Source organism: Schistocerca serialis, chromosome 3 (assembly GCF_023864345.2).
Source record: "Schistocerca serialis cubense isolate TAMUIC-IGC-003099 chromosome 3, iqSchSeri2.2, whole genome shotgun sequence".
NCBI classification, from domain to species: Eukaryota; Metazoa; Arthropoda; class Insecta; order Orthoptera; family Acrididae; genus Schistocerca; species Schistocerca serialis.
Genome location: NC_064640.1, coordinates 413,537,311 through 413,559,928, shown reverse-complemented (window position 1 = coordinate 413,559,928; position 22,618 = coordinate 413,537,311). Strand labels below are relative to the sequence as shown.

Sequence of the window (22,618 nt, the reverse complement as noted above, 5' to 3'; positions counted from 1 at the left end):
ATCAGTAATGAGAAAGAAACAGGATCTCTGAAGGAGCTAAGCACCATAAAGAAAAGTGAGTACCAGAAGTGCTTCCAAGACTGTAAAAAGCTCTGGTACAAGTGTATTACATCTAGCGGAGAATACTTTGATGGGGACAAAGTTGATACTGATGAATAAATAAAGATTCTTTACGAAAAACAAAAAATCCGTTACTTTTTGATCATGCTTTGTATACTGGGAGTCCTGTAAAGTTGAGTGGAGTGCAGTTATTTTATTTTCCTTCTGAAATAATTTTGAGCAATCTTGTTTGGGTGTCAGTAACAGCCTCCATTCTTCAAAGCTCACAAATATCCTTTAACTCATGGAAAGTCCATCTCTCTCTGATACATAATTTGTGCATGTGTGTCACCTAGTAATGCGAATTACATAATGTAACTATTTTGTGCTGTTCGGAATCAACTTCTTATACTGAAAGAGCAGATTTTTGAAGTTTTTTAACAATGCATTACAATTTATACTTTCCTTTGTTTCCTGGTCTTACTTCAATGTAAGGCAGTTCATGACTATTTCACTATTTCCAAAGTTGATGGTATTAATCATTCAGTGTAAAAGCAATGGTAAGAATATTATTTCTATTGTCAACATTTAGTAACACCTTCCACTTCTAAAGTAAAATGCAAAGAAATGAATACAATACTCAAGTCAACACACAAAATCGTTCATCAGTGATTATTCAGATGTTTCATTCTTTTGGCAACTGTAACAATTACAAAAATCTTTTTTGTCACAAATTTCAGTCAGTCAGTCACTCAGCGTGCTTTTGATTGTTAAGCTACGTTATTGATATCATTTCCAGCACAAATTTCAACAACTGACTTGGTTTTCTTCTTCAGGTGTTAGCAGAGTTCAGCTTCCAGTCAAACTATGCCTTGTGGTGCTCATTGTTATTTGGATCCCGTGCTGTTATTCTGTGAAATATAAGTTCTCTCAGCATTTCCACATCTGTCAAATGAGATGGACAGTAAGATCTTAATAAATTGAGTGATGAATCCTATGTCTTACTTAAATTGAAACCTATGTCTTTGTTTATTGTGTTTCCTGGCATATTTATTTTGACAGGCTCCTTCATTAAGCTGTCCTAGAAACTTGGTGTTTGCACCACAATAACACTGCTCTTATCATGTTTAATACCTTTTTTCAATTGTTCTAATGGTCTACCCTACAAAAGATAGGCCAGATTCACGTGGACTGTGGTACTACACCTAGATTTTGGAGACCCAGATAATCTTTGATATTCCACAGAAGACTTTTTACCATTGTTATTGGGAACAAAATACAGTGGATACCATATTTCCATAGGAGTTTACTGATCTTTTCTGAGATTGAGCCAACATACGGCAGATAATCAATCTTGGCTTTTCATTTTCTTTCTCAATCTCAACCTCTGCCTCAGGCAGTGTTGATTTTGACTGCATCATACACTCAGTTCCTCGATCTAAGTAACCAGTTCTTCTGAACACTATTTGTAAGTTCTGTAATTCTTTGATGAGGCTGTCCTTTTCTGACAGCATTCAAGCTCTATGGTCCAGAGTCTTTAGTATGAAATTTTTCATGAAGAATGTTGATGGTCTGAGGTGTGAAGATAAAAGTCAGTGTGTGTAAGTATCCTACATACACTGTGATCCAGGGATCAGTCGACCCTTCTGTTGTGACTCACCGATCTTTCAAAGTGCCGCCGCGCAGTTACGTGCGTCCTCTACATGCGGCGCTGTCTACCAGCCATGCAGCAACAGCACCACCTAAGCGGCCAGCCAGGCAGTGGCCACTAGACTCGGACTCAGTTATGATTTGACTGTTAAAGTGTACACACATCTTACTCTGTTTACTTGATCTGTGACTTTCACGTATTGCGTCGTCCTTGAAATATATTTGTTCAACTTGAAGTTATAATTGGCGGCGAGATAGTGATTTTTCTTTTCCATCGTTGACCCACATGTTTCCATGGCTACTTTAGAGCTACTGTTGCAAGGTCTCATAGAACAGCAAATGCTTCTCACAATGCGATTCGTGATTTCATCGCGGCATCAAATGCGGGGCGTCTCTCGTCATCGTCTCTACCTCCTTACGACGAGACGGCGGAAGACTGGTCTGATTACGAAAAACGTCTTCGACAGCACTTCTTGGCATTTCATGTCGCGGATGAACAAACATGTAACTCTCTGTTCCTTTCATGGATTTCACCTCAAATGTATTGATTGTTGTCGCAATTGGCTCCTTTGAAAGATCCTGCGTCTTTGTCCTTTGCTGAAATGTGCTCACTTCTGTCCGTCTATTTTCAAAAGCAAATGCATGTGGTAGCCTCTCGTGTTGCCTTTTATTGTTGTCAAAAACAACCAAATCAATCCTATCGTGCTTGGACTGCTGAACTTCACGGCCTCAGTAGAAAGTGTCAATTTGTTACTGAAGTTCACAAAGAATCCTACGCCGATGCAATGGTACGGGATGCTATTATCCAATCGGCGCCCGACAAAGAAGTTAGGCAATGTGCCCTTCAGTTGGCAAATCCGACTCTAGATGAAGTCCTATCCATCGCTCAGTCTTTTGAAATTTCTCGTGCCGCTGGAGCGCAAATACAGGCATGGGGCGACGTCGGGGAAATACAACCTCTGTGCGATGTTGACGAAGCGTGTGGTGTGTCCCCGCCAGCCGACGTGGCCGCAGTACACTCCCAAGCGCAGCCTCGGCCTAACCGTAAACAAACCTCTAAGAAACTGCAGCAAAACCCACGGCAACTTCCTTCATGTCCGCAGTGTTTTACGAAACATTCACGAGAAGATTGTCCACAACATTGGGCCATGTGTCACAAATGCAAAAAAAAGGGTCATGTGTCATCCGTTTGCAAATCCGACCGCATACATGATGTTCATGAACATGACGGTGATTCTTATTTTGTGTTGTCTGTCAATTGTACTTATTCCCTTTCAGGGAAGTTATTCCTCACTGTCCAAATACGTGGTTGAGATGTTCGCATGCAGATGGATACTGGTTCTGCTGCCACTATCATCAATTCTCAGATGTATCTTCAGTTGGGTTCTACAATCCTGTCACCTGTCATTAGGCAATTACAGACTTACAATAAACAGATTTCTCTCTTGGGACAATTTGATGATGAGGTATCTTACAAATCTGTTGTTCGCACTGTTCCCATATTTGTGGTCGACCATAGTAATGCGGAGAATCTTTTTGGTTTTGATGCCTTTTGCGTTTTTGGATTCTCCATAGATGACTCTGTCAATATCATCTCTGATGCTATTCCTTATGCTCAATTGGATTCCTTGTTGACGACATTTTCGTCCCTTTTTTCCCCATGGGTTGGGCTGTGCAAACGACTTTGAAGCTCATATCATGCTCAAACCCACTGCTCGGCCTAAGTTTTTTCGGGCTTGGCCCATTCCTGTGGCCCTCCGTGATCAGGTCAAACACAAACGGGAGATGGATCGTCTCACTGCTTCAGGGGTCTTGCTTCCTGTTACTTCCAGTGAGTGGTCCTCTCTTGTCATTGTCGTTGCTAAGCCAAATGGTGATATTTGTCTCTGTGGCGATTTCAAAGCCACTGTAAATGCTCAATGCCTTATCGACACTTACCCTATGCCTCGACCTGAAGAATTGTTCACTAAACTTGCTGGAGGCCAGTCTTTTTCTAAACTTGACCTGTCAGAAGCTTACCATCAACTTCCTCTCGACACTGCTTCCCGGCAGTTTCTGGTCCTTAACACGCCTTTCGGCCTCTATCAATACCAACGATTGCCATTCGGGGTTGCTAGCGGCCCTGCTCTCTTTCAGCGATTCTTGGAACAATTATTGCTCACTGCCCCTGGGTGTATAAATTACCAGGACGACATTGTCACTGGCTCCACCACTGACAAACATCTTCAAAATCTCCACACACTTTTTCATGTCTTACAGACTGCCGGTCATAAGTGTAATCTTCAGAAATCAAAATTTTTTCAGGCACCTATCACGTACTTGGGGTTTCAACTCTCTCGGGATGGTATTCATCCACTTCAGCAAACTGTTGCTGTGATCGATGCCCTTCCTCGCCCTACATCTGTTAAGGAACTGCAGGCCTTCTTGGGGAAAATAGCATACTATCAGAAGTTTTTACCGTCTTCTGCTTCGGTGGCTCAGCCGTTGCATCGCCTGTTGCATAAAAACGTGCCTTTTCACTGGTCCACGTCATGCGATGTGGCTTTCCAGAAATTGAAGACTATGCTGAAACAGGCCCCATGCATGGCTACTTATCGACCTGGCTAACATCTTGTTCTTTCCACGGACGCCTCTCAACACAGGGTTGGTGCAGTCCTTGCGCACCGTTTTTCTGACGGTTCTGAACAACCCATTGCTTATGCCTCCAAAACACTCGCGGATGCCCAACAAAAGTATTCTCAAATTTAAAAAGAAGCTTTGGCCATTATTTATGCTCTTCATAAGTTTGGTGTTTTTCTCTATGGATCCTAATTTCATTTTATTATGGATCACAAACCACTTGTTTCCTTGTTTCATCCATCAACGTCACATCCCGACAAGGCTGCACACCGCCTCCACCGTTGGGCTATTTACTTGTCTCGTTTCAATTATGATATTCATTTTCAGCCGACGGTTCAACATACAAATGCTGATGCACTGTCTCGCCTTCCCATGAGTCCTGATCTGGCATTCGATAGGGACGAACTTTTGTGTTTCCACCTGCATGTTGCCGAGCAGTGGGTTGTGGACGGGTTCCCCATCACCGGGGACCGGCTGGCAGCTGCTACGGGTTCTGACCCTACCCTCTCCCGGGTGTTACACTGTATTCAGAGGGGTTGGCCAGATCGTCCGTCTGCTAATACTTCTGATCCGTTGCGGAACTACTACGCTTTGCGTTACCGACTCACGGCTAGGGATGGTGTTATCCTTCTTTCCACTGAAAATGCTTCGCTGCATGTTGTGGTACCTGCGTCTTTGCGTGCTTCGGTCTTGCGCCTCCTTCACCAAGGGCACTGGGGTGTCTCTCGCACAAAATCTCTGGCGCGCCGACATGTGTACTGGCCTGGCATCGACTCTGAAATCGCACACATGGTCGCTGCCTGCGGCCCTTGTGCGTCACAGGCCGCCGCCCCGAAGTCATTTTTGTCACCGTGGCCTTCGCCTGAGAAGCCCTGGGAGCATATTCATGCTGACTTTGGGCGTCATTTTTTACGTACTTATTGGCTTCTCATTATTGACGCCTATTCTAACTTTCCTTACACTGTCCGTTGCACGTCGCCTACCACCGCGGCAACCACCAATGCTCTTGCTCGCATTTTCTCTTTGGAAGGCCTTCCCTCTACTCTTGTTACTGATAATGGTCTGCAATTTGCCTCTTCCGATTTTGCGGATTTTTGTGACCGTCACGGCGTCATGCATGTCATGGCCCCTCCGTTCCATCCACAGTTAAACAGTGAGGCTGAACGACTGGTCCGCACATTTAAGGTTCAGATGAGGCAACTCCTGAATTCTTCTGCTGCTGATGATGCGTTTCTCCAATTACTGGCTTCTTACCGTTCCACCCCCATGGGCGACCACAGCCCGGCTGAGCTCTTACATGGCCGACAGCCCCGCACGCTACTTCATCTTCTGCGGCCTTCCACCTCATGGCCGCGGGTGCCTTCACTTGGCCGGTTCACCGCCGACGACCTTGTATGGGTACAGGGATAAGGCAGGTGGCCAAAATGAAGTCCTGGCCGCATCTTACGACACCGTGGCCGACGCCTGTATGAAATCCAGATGGACACGGGTATTGCAGTGCGTCATTCGGACCAGCTTCGGCCTCGTGTGCCGGCAACGCCTGTACCGGATGCCGCTGCACCACCTTCGGCTTTACCTAATGCTCGGGACACTGGAATCTCTCACTACTCACGATGCAGTCCTCTCACCATCATATAGGTGCCAGCACAAGAACTGACGCCACCAGGAGACGTGCCCATGCAGGAACCAGATGACCATCATCTGTCGGAGCAACTCTACTCGCCTCCTTCTCTTACGGACGCGGACACATCGCCCATGTCTCCTGTTATAACAACCGAACTTGCCGCAACGGGCCGATTGGTACACGGGGCCCAAGCAGATTCGACCCCCACGTCTCCTGTCATCTCGACCTGTTATCATCGGGGACACTTCTGTCCGTACGGGAAGCCTCCTCCTTGAGACTTTATGGCCAGTCAAACAACACCTATGGACGTTAGCAATCTACAAGCCACCTCCATCAAGAACTGTGCAAAAACTTGAAAGGGGGGAAAAGTGTTGTGACTCGCCGATCTTTCAAAGTGCCGCCGCGCAGTTACGCGCGTCCTCTACATGCGGCGCTGTCTGTCAGCCATGCAGCAGCAGCGCCACCGAAGCGGCCAGCCAGCCAGCGGCCGCTAGACTCGGACTCAGTTATGATTTGACTGTTAAAGTGTACACACGTCTTACTGTGTTTAATTGATCTGTGACTTTCACGTGTAGCGTCTTCCTTGAAATATATTTGCTCAACTTGAAGTTATTACACCTTCTCTTAACTAATGCATCAAGGCAAGATAGCTCTAATTTTTTTTCTACAAGTTCCATTATGAATTGTCTATTAGGATGGATAGTGCTTAAATTTTACAGGAACTCTTCAAGTTTGTTCCCTTCATGTGTCTACACCACAAATGTGTTGTTCACACATCAATTGAAACACATTGGCTCGAACTTGACACATTCTAGTGTGTTTGCTTCAATGTGGTCCACATTTAGGAGGACTATGACATATGATAACAGACTATCCATCTTCACACCATCAATTAGTTAACATCGATTTCGGATTTTCTGTCAAACAGGAAATAGGCTGATGTAAGAACTTGCCTCAGTGTTTTAGTGGAACAGTTGTCAAACTTCTCCACAAATAATTTCAAGGATTGAGAAAGTGGGACTCTTGTTAAGAGGGAGAACATATAGAAACTGACCTAACCATATCCTCATGCAACGATGGATGGAGGTGGTGTTCATAGTGTGTGAGCTGCAAATGTGGTGTTCACACTTCCCCACACATTTGATACAAATGTGTTTCACATATTGGTTTGTTGGTGCACATCAATATTAGTAATAATGGGTCTTTGAGAAATGACTCCTTGTTTACCTTAGGAAAGCCATATGGTTGTGGCAGTATAGGTGTTTCTGTATTAAGACCCTTAATAATGTTACGTGGCATGCCCGGCACACTGAGAAGAGACATCAGCTTCCTTTTAATTTTATTCATAAAATCAACATTTTACTGTAGATTATGTCATTCAAAAGACTGAAAATCTTCTTAATCTAGTCCACTCATAACGTTACAACCTCAGCCCTTGTCAGGTAGCAGAAGTACAGTTGCTTTGTCCTCCCACAGATTTCCAACTGCTACTTCTCCTTTCTTGGAGATGCTGGCTCTAATCAGTGGAGCTTTCGTAAATGCTCTACAGGTTTCATGGTGAACCTCTTCAGCTGTTTCCAATGGGAGCAAAGTTACAACATGCTGCAGGGAGCTGATGTAATCTGTTACTGGTAGCATTTCTTAAGTGCACTCAAAACTTTGTTCTTTCGCAAGGGATAACTATATCCTCATCATGGCCTACATCTACATGGTTACTCTGCAATTCACACTTGAGTGCCTGGCAGAGGGTTCATCAAACCATTTTCATACTACTTCTCTACCATTCCACTCTTGAATCGTACGTGGGAAAAAGGAACACCTAAATCTTTCCGTTTGAGCTCTGATTTCTTTTATTTTATTATGATGATCATTTCTCCCTATGTAGGTGGGTGTCAACAAAATATTTTCGCATTTGGAAGAGAAAGTTGGTGATTGAAATTTCGTAATGCTGATCAGTGAGATAAATTACTGAACAGCCCCTTGCTTCCTGTCTTGGCTTTTTGTGCAAGTGAACAAATTTTACTTTCTGGCATCGACTCTGCTTGTGATCATGTCATATTGTCCAATTATTCTGAGAATCTGCAGACAGTGTAGCTGACACATAAAGATGGAGATCAAGGAGCTCTTTTGAAGTGATATCTAGCATTTGTCAAGTGTCACAAATTCTCTCTTGTACTAATACCAGGCTTGCATGGTACATAGTCCTATTGGCCACTGTGTTAATATGATAATCTGGTTTTGGCGAACACAGCTATAACTTGTTCATCTTGACATCTCGTCAAAAAAATCAGAATACTGAGAAGCCAACATTCCTTCTGGTAGACCTTATCCACATTGTGTGAGTTGTGGAACATGTCCTCACCACAGAGTGAAGTTATAGTGTATTAGGTTTTCTTGGTGCAGTTGATTAATGACATGCTTTGGGTGTTCAGTCGAGCTGTGGAATGAACAATTCTGCTGGATCCCCAAAAGCACATCATTCATCAATCATGCCAAGGAAATGTGAGAGAGCAGTTATTATCTGAATCCACAAATCAAAATTGCAAAACATAAGATTTGAGAGCAAATTGTTACAACTAGTACATTACTTAAAAATGTGTGGTTCACATGCTGAATAACCCTACTGCTACAAACTGACTGTGGTCCATTACTTTTACGTATACACATATGGCATATACGTATATATATCACAAGTGTTTCATTATTTTGTGTTGTAAGAAACTTAGGAACATACTATCTGTCATTTTCAAATCCAGCAACTGCCTCAATAACAAATAAAAATTTGATTGATAATTTCAGTTCATTAAATATTCAATAAGCAAATTTACCTAAACCACCAGTTCCTGGGGGAAAGGATTGGACTCCTGTTAGAAAAACCACAACATGATTGATTGAATCTGCATCTGTAATAGTTGTTGCAAATTTTGTTTGGTCACACTGTTGAAAATCTGTTTGCACCTGCAACATAAAAGAAATTGTCATCCATAATTCAAATTTATTCACAAATTCACAATATTAATGACAACAGCTAAAAAAAAACTAATAGTACAAATTTCCCACAGGTTGCAACAGCTGCATCTATAAAAATGATCATCAGCTGTGCCACTCTGTCTGTAGTAGCACACATCTGTATCTAAGGCAGCAGAATTCAGAGTACGGAGCAATCTGGAAATGTAGGCCATCATTTTCTTTGTTTTAAAATTTACTGACATCTGACTTACACAAGTGATACTATAAACAATTAAGATTACTTGAGGATATTTGTAGTAGGATGGTCTAATATTCACCGATGCCATATAAACACGGATACAGATACTTTAAATGTAACTGAGTTGGCACCTTCCAATCACTTACACACGAGGTGCCAGTGGCAGATACAATGAACGTGTCCTAACACACCATAACACCACCAGTAGAAGTAACCAGCATTATCATCTTGAACTATGCTTTAAGAATTCTCTCTTGGTACTACAAACCTGGCTGGTAATGACTTTGGCTTGTTTCTGATTTTTGATTCTTTTATCAGTCTACTTCAGTACTGCAATTGCTGGCTGGACTGCCTCCAACTCCAGTGTCTCACACTAGTACTATTTCATCACTTTGGCTTGTAGCTTCCGCAGCTTCGCTGATCAAAGACAGTCGCCACAAGCAAGTTTTTCTATCGTGACTGACTGAAAACTTGACAACAAGGAACATTGTCAGCATGCAGAACTGGTTATGATGGATCCATAATTTTCTGCATTGTGGAAACAGTAGTTGGAATAGTCGCAACAGCAGTTCCAACAGTAGCAACAACTGTTTACTAACGCAGCAGCAGCAGCAGCAGCACCACCACCAACACCAACACCAACACCAGCACCAGCACCAGCACCAGCACCACCACCACCACCAAGACAATTGCTATTTCTGATTCAGTTCATCACTGTGTTATATTACGGTATTCCAGTAGTCATTTATACAAACTGATCAAAGTTTATACACTCTAGTTGATTCCAGTATGCTAGAATTTTCTGTTGTCTGTGAGTTACTGACTAAACATTACATTGCCAAAGTCAAATTACAGTTCAAATTCAAACAACATGCAAAACAGCCACGTTCATCCTATGCAATGTAGGTCAAAAAATTGCAAGGCTTATCATGCCAGTGCAATTTTGTATGTGCATGTTGCAATGTGTCTTATGCAATATCTGTAATTCCTGGTGTAATTGTCAGATTAATGCTAGACGAACAGGTTGAGATGAAAGATTTAGCATTTTCAGACCCATCACTTGAAGAGGTCTTAACCAACAGTGCAAGCATTCGAAGTAGCCGCTTCTACTCATCAAATGTTTCAAAACAGGATTGATGTAAGTACTTTGTAGAGTAGCCAATGTTGTCAGTCAAATAATGACACACATTCATAGTAACCATCCTCAGATTTAATTAATTTTCAGTTCACCAGTATATTACAAAGCAGCCAAGAATTTGTCCATTGCCCATTTGCATTGGTAGATGCTGCTGTAAGGGAGCATATAACTCATTGTTGAACATCAGTATCTATTACATGTCATAGTCACTCCCCATGTCACTGCCTTTCGATCCCAGGGTATTAAGTTATATACATCTGCCCCAAATGCTACACCAAACATGAAAATTGACAGTGTCCATATTATGGCATGAAGTACAACGTGAGCCATAAATGTGGCATCCTAGCTAGCACAAAGCAGAGAGGCATGAGGGCATTCTGCAGTGACCAGGGGATAACACTAAGAGGACAAATTAAGGTGCCAATAATTTACAAGAAAGTACCTCACACACTTACATAGCTGGTAGTTAGTTCACGGGCAACAACTAATGTACCTATTTGGATTTGATATTTTTACTTTATTTGGGTTCCAAATCGATGACCATGTAGCATTAGCAACCATAGTAATTCCATTTAGTGATTTGGAAAAACTTTTGCACTAGTCATAAGCAGTCCCAAACTCCCAGAAGTATCAGTGCTATGCTTTCAACAATGTGCCCTCTACCTCAGCAGTCCACAGCTCATGGTCTTGCAGTCGTGTTCTCACTTCCCGAGCATGGGGTCCCGGGTTCGATTCCTTGCGGGGTCAGGGATTTTCACCTGCCTCGAGATGAATGGGTGTTTGTGTCGTCCTCATCATTTCATCATCATTCATGAAAGTGGTGAGATAGGACCGAGCAAAGGTTGGGACTTTGTACGGGTGCTGATAACCGAGCAGTTGAGCAACCCACAGCCAAACATCATCATCATCAATCTCAGCAATTACACAAATGACATTCATTAGCACCCCACCACACAGCATGCAAATGCAGACACCCTATCCCTGTGCTGATTGGCCCAGGCAAATGAGTATGATGCATGTGAGACATTATGTTTTGCACTCAGCAACAAGCAGCATCAGGTTTTGGATGAATCACTGCAAATGAGGTAGCTACAGACACTGTCCAGAAATCAGTACTCCACAGGATAATGTTGCCAATAAAGGGAGGATGGCCAGAACACCAACAAAAAGGCACCGATTCACAATACAGAAGCTTCATTTATTTATTCCATCAATTCACGATGCTGTTATACTAACAATGACAGAAGAAGAATGTTATTCTGCCCTCAATCCATCCACACATTCTCCAGTTGTTTCACACGTCCACTTGGTAATGTCACAAAGATTTTACAGCCCACTTTCAAGGAGCGATGTGGATGCTTGTGGTTGATACACTCTATAAGTTTCCGTACATGGCACACATGTCCAGCACCTCAGGGCCTGGCACGATTTGACCACTGTCCTAAATTTCGGCAATAGGGGGTGCACCACCACATAATTTGTCCAACAATGCCTCTCAGTTTGTAGTTTCCACATCTCAACAGTTCTGCAGTGCAGAAGCATGGAGCACACAATCACTGCACCCTTTCCACCTAGCATGTAATTCCAGGGCAAAGTGGAGGGTCAGGACATTTCATGTTCCTGGCCACCTATAGATCCACCTCCATCAACATACAAAGCCCAGCCAAAATTCCGGACAGGTGCAGACTCTATACATTATTTGACCTTCTACACCCCACACAGCAAGCCTGGAGCTCCCACCCACATGCAACCTACAACTGTGCTGGACTCACAACTTCAGTTGAGTGGATTCGAGGTGTTGTGACCGATCTCAGAGGGGAGCCAGCTTTCCACTCGTGGGCCAATGGCAGTAGTTGCTGTGTCACGGGAGTCAGCTGTGGCCACAACTAGTTGGCAATGGACACACACAGGATACCAGACACACAAATAGCTCAGGTGGCAGGTGAAGGCCCTCCCTGCCCCCAGACACCAGCCACCCGAATGTGCTTGCCTTACACGAGGTACAACCTCCTACTCTGCTGAGAGCCAAAATGACCCATGAAACGAGTGGTGGAGCAAATATGGGTAACAATGGAGCTGTAGCTCTGTTCTCCATCCCAGCCTCTCCAGGTATCAGCTGCTCCACATGTAGGGTCGAACGGTGATTTGCAACCACTAGGCCAGCAAGGCCCAGCACATGCACCTACATCGACAACCAGGTAGTCCTGCCTCCAAACACAGGAAGTAATGTTTGAAGATATTGATCCCTCCACATATACAGCCATTTATGGCCCTACATGCTGATTAAAGGGGGGGAGAGGGGGGGTGGGGGTAGGGATTTAGTATCTTACAATACTGATAATGATTAGGAGGTACATACTTTAGCTATATCTGAGTCAGCACCTTCAAATCATGTCCGCATGAGACACCAGCAGTAGGTATGCTTGAAATATCCTATAATGAGCCACTGCTAGGAATGTATGGCCTCTGGTAAGCAGCTTTAATGTCAAATCTTGCCAAGTCATTATGTGTTGTCTTCCTATGAAACTATTGATCAAGTGTCGTAATAGTACAGTAAAGCAACCTGGCATTATCATTGTGGCTGCCTGTCCGGTTAGCCGTGTGGTCTAATGCACTGCTTTCTGGGCGGGGAGGTGTGCCGGTCCCCGGCACGAATTCGCCTGACGGATTAGTGTCCAGGTCCGCTGTGCCGGCCAGTCTGTGGATGGTTTTCCATCTGCCTGGGCGAATGCAGGCTGGTTCCCCTTATTCTGCCTCAGTTACACTATGTTGGTGATTGCTGCGCAAAAACTTTCTCCACTTACGCGTTCACCATAATTACTCTACCATGCAAACATAGGGTTACACTCGTCTGGTGTGAGACGTTCCCAGGGGGGTCCACTGGAGGCCGAACCACACAATAACCCTGGTTTTGGTGTGGGGCGGCAATGGGTTGAGTGGACTGCTGTAGCCTGTTGTGGGGTTGTGAACCACTGAGGGCTACAATGGGGCAAAGCCTCTCCATTGTTTCTACGTCCCCAGTTCTATACAATACATATCATTGTGGACTATGCTTTTGGAATTCTCTCTTGATACTATGGAGATGGCTCATGTCAACTTTGGTTTGTTTCAAGTTTTTGTTTGTTGTACCACTCTACTTTGGCACTTATTCACCAGCTGTGCCGTCGATGACCTCCTTCCAGCTCTGTTGTCTCTTGCTTTTGTGGTTTCACTGCCCCAGCTTGTTACTTCCATAGCTTAGCTGCTCTAAAAAGTGTTTCTGTTGGGACCAAAAGAAAACATGACAAGATTTTTTTTTGTTCTTATCCATAAAGTATTATTCTTTTTTCACATCACACACTGCCCCATTCTTCTCAAACGTGGCATAAAATTTTATACCTTTTAGTTGTGACAAAAATGCAATATTTTTTCCACCCTTCAGTAGCCTCCGGAGCTAAGTCATGTTCTCACATTTATGACAACTTTTTAGTCTACTTATGTTGGTCAAACAGAATGTTTCTCATGTGGAAGTGGTGGTGGTGGTGGTAAGAGACAAGAGATAAGATGAAAGTAACTGGCTGGTTGACTGATAAAAATGAATAAACTGGTCATTATACTGCACATTAATATCTCCCCTTTAATCCTAACAGTTTATGGAGGATGTCAGACACAACATAAACTTAACAAAAGGAACCAGAGAGGAAAGATTAGGATTTAATATCCAATCAACACTGAGGTCATTTAGCAATGGAGAACATATTGGAGAAGTGTGGGAAAAGAAATTGGCAATGTTGTTTTCAAAGGAACCATCCTGGCATTTGTCTTACGCAATTTACGGAAACTGTGGAAGACTTAAATCTGGATGACTGGATAGAGCTTTGAAGTGCTATCCTACAAAATGTGAGGCCAGTTCCTTACCATGGCACCACCAAACTCTATCATTCAATCTTCCAAAACAGATACATTGCCATTAGATAAATCTAATAGGAGATCTTTCAAATATCTGAAGATTACCTATTTGTTGACAAATTAAAAAATTACACAATTGCAGTAAAACATGGTATAAAGAGAGATGTAAATAGTTACCATAAAACTGCAGACTACACCAGTTCTTAAAATATCACGTAAGAGAATAAGTTGATAGTGGAGAGACTAAAATATTATAGCTAAGCACTAAACTAAAAAAGAATGAGCCAGTCACTATGCAATACATTAAAGTCTCCAACCACAGCATTGAGGATGGAGTCCAGAAAGGCCACAAACTCTTAAAATGTGTATCACACATATCTCACAGTAAACTAAAATGGAAAGCAGCTCCCCTCTTAAATATACTTCTGCCAACACATCACAATTTACAATAGAATACTGAAACATATGAGCCAGAGACACCATGAAAAGGTGAGTCCTCTACTGGTGTAAAGTAGTCATGGGTCCAAGGACAAAGCACAATACTTTCTCTCTCTTGCATGACCGGAAGGGGGAATATCACAGTCGGACCATTGATTTTACCAGTCACAGTTTACTGTCTCTTATGTCCAGCCATTCATCATTTCATTGGCGCACAATCAGGGTCAACAATAAGGTGACATATTGCAAAGAAATGATAAAACATTCCACAGTACATTCTGTGGCTTTTATGCTATCTTTCTCATTTCCCTGGATTCTGATATGCCCTGGTACCAAGTTGCTTCCTACTCTTGCTTTGGTAGCAGGAGAAGCAAGTCCTGAATTAGCTGGATGGTTCTCTCTGAAGGATATATTTGTTGAATCACTTGGAGGGCACTGAGGGAAAACTGTTCCTTCAGTCACAACTCAATTGGAGCATATTATGAAATTCTTTCTTGGATGATAATTCACCTGCTCCAATGCCTTCAGGTTTGCCTGATAACCATTACCTGGTCAAACCTTTCCGCTGGATTTTTTAAAGCAACTCAGCAAAGTTAATTTTTTTATCTTATTACAAGTGTGATCACCAGACTATATTTTTTGATAATTTTATTTTTTTTATTCAGGGCCAAAAACTTTGGTGGTATGTATGTAAAAAAACTATGGTGGTATGTATACCTTGTACAGCCATTTTGGGAGCTGTTATATTGGTGGTAAGTGTATTTCCCACTGTAGAAACAAAGCATTTTTTTCCACAAGCGACAAGAATAGCCCACAAGATTTCGGGATTGCAGCCGGATCTCATCGACTTCTTTCCACGATATTTCGGCTGACAACCTTACAGCCATCTTCAGGCGAGTGTTTGACACTGGAGATTGCTAGTACAAGTCGCTCTATTTATACGTAAAAGTGTCGCAGGCGCGCATGCGCAAGTTACCGTAGCATGCGCGCCACCTGTCGATTCCAAGGCCCTCTACAATATTACTGCATCTTTGGAGCGCAATCGAATGCGTGAAAAAAGTAAAACATGCACGCAGACGTGTCCAAAACAATAAAATTTCAATATTAAAATTACATGTCGCTTGACGTGTCAGAAGCCATAAAAAGTTTTCTTTTGATTGAAATTAAAGAAATCAACGGGTCCCAGGCCTTATTCAATAAAAAGCCGCCATCACGATTAATGAGATTATCCGCTAAATGTATTTCCACGGATTCCTTCACAATTGAATCCCAGAAGGATCTCGATGGGGCCAAGATTTTCGTGGCCGAATAATCCATAGTATGTCCTGTGGAAATACAATGTTCGGCTATAGCCAACTTACTTGGCTGTAAAAGGCGAGTGTGGCGCTCATGTTCAACGCAGCGGTTGTGTACTGTGCGTGTGGTTTGACCAATGTAGGCTTTCCCACACTCGCAAGGTATTTTATAAATTCCAGCCTTCCGTAATCCCAGGTCATCCTTGGCTGAGCCCAGAAGAGCACGAGTCTTTGTAGGTGGCCAGAAGATTGCTTTCACACGATGTTTCTTTAAAATTCTGCCTACTTTCGATGAAATGTTCCCGACATATGGGAGAAATGCTCTGGACTTAAACACCTCCTTATCCTCTTGATCTTGTTGGTGGTCACGTTTTTTCCTCCTTAAAGCAGTACTGACCTGAAGTGCAGAATATCCATTACGTTGAAATACCGATTTCAAGTGCTCTAATTCGTCTGCAAGGCTGTCTTTATCAGACACGACATGTGCCCTATGCACCAACGTTCGAAGGACGCCCATAGTTTGTGACAGGTGATGACAGCTTGACGCCTGCAGGTACAGATCCTTATGCGTGGGTTTTCGATAGACCAAATGCCCCAATGACCCAACCACCCTGCGTTTAACCATGACGTCCAGAAATGATAGACAACCATCCTTTTCAACTTCCATCGTAAACTGAATGTTTGTGTGGATGGAATTCAGATGTTGTAAAAACCGTGAAAGCTCTTCTTCATCGTGAGACCACACTACAAAGGTATCGTCCACGTACCGCCAGAAGACTGTTGGTTTCAACATCGCCGAATCGAGAGCCCTCTCCTCAAAGTCTTCCATATAAAAGTTTGCCACCAGAGGGGACAGAGGACTGCCCATGGCAACACCGTCAAGTTGCTCAAAACATTCATTATTAAATAGAAAGTAAGTAGAGGACAGGGCATGGTGAAACAGCGCCGTTATATCGGCCGTAAACTTATTGCCGATAAGTGACAATGAATCCAAAAGAGGGACCCTCGTAAAGAGTGAAACGACATCGAAACTTACTAACAAGTCCGAATCTTTCAGCTGTAGTGTTCTCAGTCTATTGATAAAGTCCGCAGAGTTGCGAATATGGTGCGTACATTTGCCAACAAAAGGTCTCAGTAGCGAAGCCAAATGACTAGATAAATCATATGTTGGAGCACCGACATTGCTCACTATGGGGCGCAAGGGCACATTATCCTTATGGATCTTTGGAAGACCATATAACCTCGGTGGAACAAAACTGTGAGGTCTCAATCTTTTCACAACTTCTTGCGGCAGAGAAGAGGAGTTTAGCAACTCTGACGTTTTCCTTTCTACTTTCCGAGTAGGGTCTTTATCAAGCTTCCTGTACGTTGTCTCACTCAGCAAACTATATATCTTCTGATCATACATATCACATGGAAACAGCACAGTAGCATTCCCCTTATCCGCCGGAAGGACCACCGTCTGAGTATCTTCCCGTAACTTGCGCAGCGCAGCCCTTTCCATTGAAGAAATGTTGCTCTTCTGAGGCCGAGTTCTCGTAAGGGCGCGACATGTTTCCCGCCTGATTTCTTCTGCTGCTTCACTGGATAGAGGCCTGACAGCTTCTTCAACAGCACTCATAAAATCTGTTAAAGGTAAGGTCCTAGGTGTCGGTGCGAAGTTCAGACCTTTCCCAAGTACCGACAGTGTCACGTTGTCTAAATCCTTATCCGTGAAATTTACCACAGAGCGTCGAAAAACACCTTCTTGTCGTGACGTTGCTGAGAGTCGGTCGAACTTCGATGATTGTCTTAAAGAATACTCCTGGCGGACCCAATCTGATTTGGCCCATGTTACACCATCGACCCATTCCCAGGAGAGGGAAGGAAGATTAGATGCAATCTCCATATGCAAATAAAACAGCTCTTTCGAAACCAAGTCCAGTTCCCGGCGAGTGAAGCGTATCCTCCCTTCACAAGGGCTAAACTTGCTTTACAAGTGATGAACTTCGCAGCGGCGGACTTAATAAAATGTGTCACTCTGGCGAACTTTGGAACAAGGCCATTATCCCGGCATTTCAGTAAGAAACATAAAGCACTTAACAATCTCACACATTTGTTTCGTAACTTATCCAACTTCTGGATGTTAGATGCCATCTCCTCCCTGACGAGGTATTTGATGTGACTCTTGAAGTTTTCCCGGCGTATCGAATATTCCACAAGATCTCGGGATTGCAGCCGGATCTCATCGACTTCTTTCCACGATATTTCGGCTGACAACCTTACAGCCATCTTCAGGTGAGTGTTTGACACTGGAGATTGCTAGTGCAAGTCGCTCTATTTATACGTAAAAGTGCTGCAGGCGCGCATGCGCAAGTTACCGTAGCATGCGCGCCACCTGTCGATTCCAAGGCCCTCTACAATATTACTGCATCTTTGGAGCGCAATCGAATGCGTGAAAAAAGTAAAACATGCACGCAGACGTGTCCAAAACAATAAAATTTCAATATTAAAATTACTTGTCGCTTGACGTGTCAGAAGACATAAAAAGTTTTCTTTTGGTTGAAATTAAAGAAATCAACGGGTCCCAGGCCTTATTCAATAAAAAGCTGCCATTGCGATTAATGAGATTATCCGCTAAATGTATTCCCACGGATTCCTTCACAACTGAATCCCAGAAGGATCTCGATGGGGCCAAGATTTTCGTGGCCGAATAATCCATAGTATGTCCTGTGGAAATACAATGTTCAGCTATAGCCAACTTACTTGGCTGTAAAAGGCGAGTGTGGCGCTCATGTTCAACGTAGCGGTCGTGTACTGTGCGTGTGGTTTGACCAATGTAGGCTTTCCCACACTCGCAAGGTATTTTATAAATTCCAGCCTTCCGTAATCCCAGGTCATCCTTGGCTGAGCCCAGAAGAGCACGAGTCTTTGTAGGTGGCCAGAAGATTGCTTTCACACGATGTTTCTTTAAAATTCTGCCTACTTTCGATGAAATGTTCCCGACATATGGGAGAAATGCTCTGGACTTAAACACCTCCTTATCCTCTTGATCTTGTTGGTGGTCACGTTTTTTCCTCCTTAAAGCAGTACTGACCTGATGTGCAGAATATCCATTACATTGAAATACCGATTTCAAGTGCTCTAATTCTTTAAATGTGAACATTTTTAGGTTAGGCTTTACCGTGACTGTTACTGACATTAAATGAAACAACAAGTTTACTGTTACCAGTCACCGTTTTATTTTTTCCACGACGCGTTTCAAAGGTTTAAACCTCCATCATCAGGTGGCTGTCTTTATCAGACACGACATGTGCCCTATGCACCAACGTTCCAAGGACGCCCATAGTTTGTGACGGGTGATGACAGCTTGATGCCTGCAGGTACAGATCCGTATGCGTGGGTTTTCGATAGACCGAATGCGAATAGCGATCTCACGGCAAACAGAAACTGATTGTTTAAACATTTGGTACAGTGAACTACCACAAGATATCAGGCATAGCCAGAAGTAGTATGTAAGTTACATTCCCAAAAGATTTCTAAAACCACTATGTTTCCAAAGGCGTTCAAAGGACATATGAATTTGGTGGTAAGTATACTTGCCAAGCCTTTGGAGAAACTACTTTGGTGGTAAGCATACTTCCCAATGGCTGTTAAAACAATATTATTTAATGGGCTGTATAGGTGCCATGGCCCTAAAAGCTATCTTACAACAAATAGAAACTACAGATGGTGCAGAGACTACCATTAGATTCCAGGAGAGTACAAAAATGGTACAACATATTCCCGTAAATGCAGTAAAAATATACAGTTACTGGTAAGTATATGCCCCACAGCCCACAAAAGGGTTAGGATATGACCAGGGAAATGATTGAGAAGTCCCTCTCCTCCTGGTTAGACCCATTAGTAAACACTGCTTGTTTATATTATAAAGAGAGACAAAACTATGCTGGGAGTACTTATGATATGACACTGCTTCATGCCAAAGTATATATGCCTGAAACTGTTTAGCTAGGAAAATTATTTTTTCCATCCTCAGCTTTTTCTGGCAATTTTTTGGTTATACAAGCAAATTTCTTATATAATTTTATCTGCTTAAGGCCTTAGTTAAATGCCATGCCATTGACTTTACAGGATATTGTTACTCCTACAACAACTCAGGCAAACTTTATGCATGTGAAGCGATACAAGTAACATGATCAGTTTACAGTAATGTGCCATAATAAATAAATGTCTTAACCAATCCCTCAGATTTTGTACTAAATTATTTAAAAATACTCTGTCAAATTATATAATATGGAGAGTACTAATCAGGCCTAACATGACGATATTAAAATTAATAGTCACTCAAAATTAGTTACAGTTTATATTTGGGTGATAGGCGAGTGATAAATGTCAGCATTCTTTATATGCCATAATAAAGAAAAGGAAAGTTTATATTGAGACCTAAAACAAGTACAAATATTTTCACTTGGTCTACTTGTGAGCTTAGTAAAGTGCTATAAAAATGCAAATGGTTTGTGCCTACAGGCAGCATTTGGTGAACAAGTGTTCTTGCACTGTGTACTAAACATAAAACTGGAAATCAGGCAATTATATATATACAACTGAGTATACTTTTCCTCCCCTATTACACCGAGCGAGGTGGCGCAGTGGTTAGCACACTGGACTCGCATTCGGGAGGACGACGGTTCAATCCCGTCTCCGGCCATCCTGATTTAGGTTTTCCGTGATTTCCCTAAATCGCTTCAGGCAAATACCGGGATGGTTCTTTTGAAAGGGCACGGCCGATTTCCTTCCCTCTCCCGAGCTTGCGCTCCGTCTCTAATGACCTCGTTGTCAATGGGACGTTAAACACTAATCTCCTCCTCCTCCCCTATTCTTTGCACTACATGCACATCCTCTGTAAGACATTCTTCAATCACAAAAACCATAAAATATGACACACATTACAATCAAATTTCAATGAGTTATTCATAAAATGTGAAAATAGAATAGAGGTCACTAAATAGTAAAACCTATTTAAAATAAAGTCTTTACGTGAAAAGAGACAGAGTAGCAATCCTTATGGTAAATTTTTCTGGTGCCTAATGGCACTGCTCTCCAAGCTGCTACGTATTTACACCACTGCACATAAGCTTAGCAGAGATGACACAGAAGGGACGAGCACGGAAGTTCCCTACTGCAGCTCACTGACACTCTTCTTCTGGCTGTGAGGCATTTACGTTAGATGGGCAGATGTTAGGCAGTGCAAACATTGCTTGGATGGCACAGTGTGGCACTCGTTCACAGGGAGGCTCCAGCTGATGATGGACCTTTGGAGATTCAGTGCTCTGGAACAGCTGGCTTTGCTGGTTCTTTATCTGGGTTATCTCCACACCTTTCCTCCGCAGGACAGATCATCTGACCTATGAACATTTTCCAACATTGGCACGGGATGTGGTAAACTCCTAGCTCTTAAAATCCTTTGAAGATCTCAACAAGGCTTTCATCTTGAGCAGCAGGCAAAATACACACAACATTATATTTCAAGCATATCCTCCCAATTTTCATCAATATGTTAGCAACGTACGGGATAAATGGCATTGCAGCACATTTCTCTCCTTCCTCTTCCCAGGCTCCTTCGGTTTTATGGTACGCTGGATCCAGTGGTGGTTGTAACCATTCTTCTGGAAAACTGTCTGCAGGTACTGCAACTCTACCACTAAATTGTCTTGGTCGGAAATTTCACAAGCCCTGTCCATGAGTGTACTGAGGATGCCTTCTTGTTCTGAGTGGGCACGACAGCTAGAGGTGTGCAAGTAAAAATCTGCATGTGCTCATTTACGATATACACTGTATCCTAGTGTGCCATCCAGTTGATTAGCATGTCCAGGAATGGAAGTTACTCTGTGTAATACATGTAAACAGATCAGCAAATTTCAACTATGTTACACTGGGAAGTGAGGGCAAGGACAAGAAAGTGTATCACACCAATGGTGAAGAACAACTCTATAGCAGTCCCGAAGTGTGTGCTCTGTCCCATGTTCAGAAGACACGTATCTTCTGTCATCAAGAGTCAGCAGCTGAATCCATGGTGAAAGTAGTAAAAGTGCACAGCATATGGTTTGTATTAAGATCCCACAGATACAGAACTGGGAAGAGGGAGGGCGGAGGGCACAGAATGGTGAGATGAATCTCTTGCTCAACTGGTTCATGAGGAGGTTTATACATTGGTGGCAGTGAGGGGAACAGAGACGGCCATTCCTGTTGTATCCCTGTCTCCACTTAAGTCATCCACCCCCTAGCACAGGGGTCTTAAATAATTAAAATGTGTTTATTACAAACATAAGCACAAAGCTCCACCCTGTACTAGCAGTTTGAGTTCCTTAAAAAGTATCCTGAAGCCATTTACATTCCAGTATAATATGGGAGCCAACTCACAGGTGATGTTTTATTTTAATTTTTCCCTTATCTATCTGTCAAGGACAGAACAATTTAGACATACACAGAAGGCCTTACTGGTTCCCTCATCAGAGTCATACATGCTTGGACCTTTATCTGACAAGCACAATGTGATCTGAACGCTGTCAACTCTTTGTTTTAACAGTTCTGTTTTGTATTTCTATTTTCTCCTTCAATGGTGACAGCAGTGATTCCATTATTGGAGACACATTGGTTGTTCTTGGTCTGTCTGCAGTTACGAGCTTGTGTCGTGCATTTGTCTACAAGCTTTGCTAGTGACAGGGAGCAGACGTCTG

General features: G+C 42.9%; 1 protein-coding gene across 1 annotated transcript in view; it reads right to left on the bottom strand.

Moving 5' to 3' along the window:
* Positions 1-22,618, bottom strand: part of LOC126470288 (protein OPI10 homolog) — a 105,810-nt gene that overhangs the window by 26,680 nt on the left and 56,512 nt on the right. The window contains exon 2 of the mRNA XM_050098039.1: positions 8,761-8,890. Within this exon, the coding sequence (XP_049953996.1) occupies positions 8,761-8,890 (130 nt within the window). The remainder of the gene's footprint in view (positions 1-8,760; positions 8,891-22,618) is intronic.